The sequence below is a fragment of the Buceros rhinoceros genome, unplaced genomic scaffold (assembly GCF_000710305.1).
Source record: "Buceros rhinoceros silvestris isolate BGI_N320 unplaced genomic scaffold, ASM71030v1 scaffold28772, whole genome shotgun sequence".
In the NCBI taxonomy this organism is placed as follows: Eukaryota; Metazoa; Chordata; class Aves; order Bucerotiformes; family Bucerotidae; genus Buceros; species Buceros rhinoceros.
Window position 1 is genome coordinate 2,622 of NW_010398737.1, and position 815 is coordinate 3,436.

An 815-nucleotide genomic window follows, 5' to 3' on the forward strand; every position below is an offset into this window, starting at 1 on the left:
CCCCTCGTGGAGCCTTTCCAGCCCCGCTGTGGGAGACCTGCCCCCCTGGAGACACCAGGCAACGCTCTCCCAGAGCTGCACCTGCCAAACCGTTCGGTGCAAGCCGGGCTGGGTCGTTTCTGCTTTCGCCGCTGCAGCCCATTTGGGTGGGTATTAAAAAACACACACACACTCCCACTAAAAAAAAAAGCTAATTTTTTTTTCTCACTTGCAAGACAATTACTCCCCCGCAGGAAAAAGGAAGCACACGCTGACAGCTACTGCAGCCACTTCCTTTAACTGCTGCAGCCACTTTGCTCAGCAGAGGCAGAGGGCAGAGAGCCGCTCTCGCTGCAGCTTCGCTCGGCCCTGGGACACGGCTCTGCCGTCGGCTCGTCCCCGCGCGGCCCTGCCAGCCCGTCCCTCTCTTTCCTTGGCAGCCCGCTCCAAGAGCGTGATGACCGGCGAGCTAGCGGGCACCCGGCCGGCCTCCCCCAACCCGCTGGAGCGGCCCCTGAAGCTCGGCTGGCTGAAGAAGCAGCGCTCCATCGTCAAGAACTGGCAGCAGCGGTACTTCGTGCTCAAGGGCCAGCAGCTTTACTACTACAAGGACGAGGACGATGTCAAACCACAGGTAGGACGAGGCCGCTGGGCTTTGCTGATCCTCGTCTCCCCCTTCTTGCAGCTTTGCTCGTCTGGAATAGGTTTGGGATGGGTCTGGGGGAGGGTGTGGAGGGAGCTTTCTGCCTGGGCAGTAACAGCGATGAGACGTCCTGATCAGGGGCTTCACCCACACACTGCAGCTCTTCGAGCGCCAGCAGGCCCTGCCTGGGCTT

At 61.0% G+C, this 815-nt stretch overlaps 1 protein-coding gene across 1 annotated transcript in view; it reads left to right on the forward strand.

Annotated features, from left to right (window-relative positions):
- Nucleotides 1–419: 419 nt before the first annotated feature.
- The window catches only part of ARHGAP25 (Rho GTPase activating protein 25), a gene marked incomplete at both ends in the record, with an annotated part of 10,548 nt that continues 10,152 nt past the window's right edge, over nt 420–815 (forward strand). Inside the window, one exon of the mRNA XM_010131226.1 lies at nt 420–613. Within this exon, the coding sequence (XP_010129528.1) occupies nt 420–613 (194 nt within the window). The remainder of the gene's footprint in view (nt 614–815) is intronic.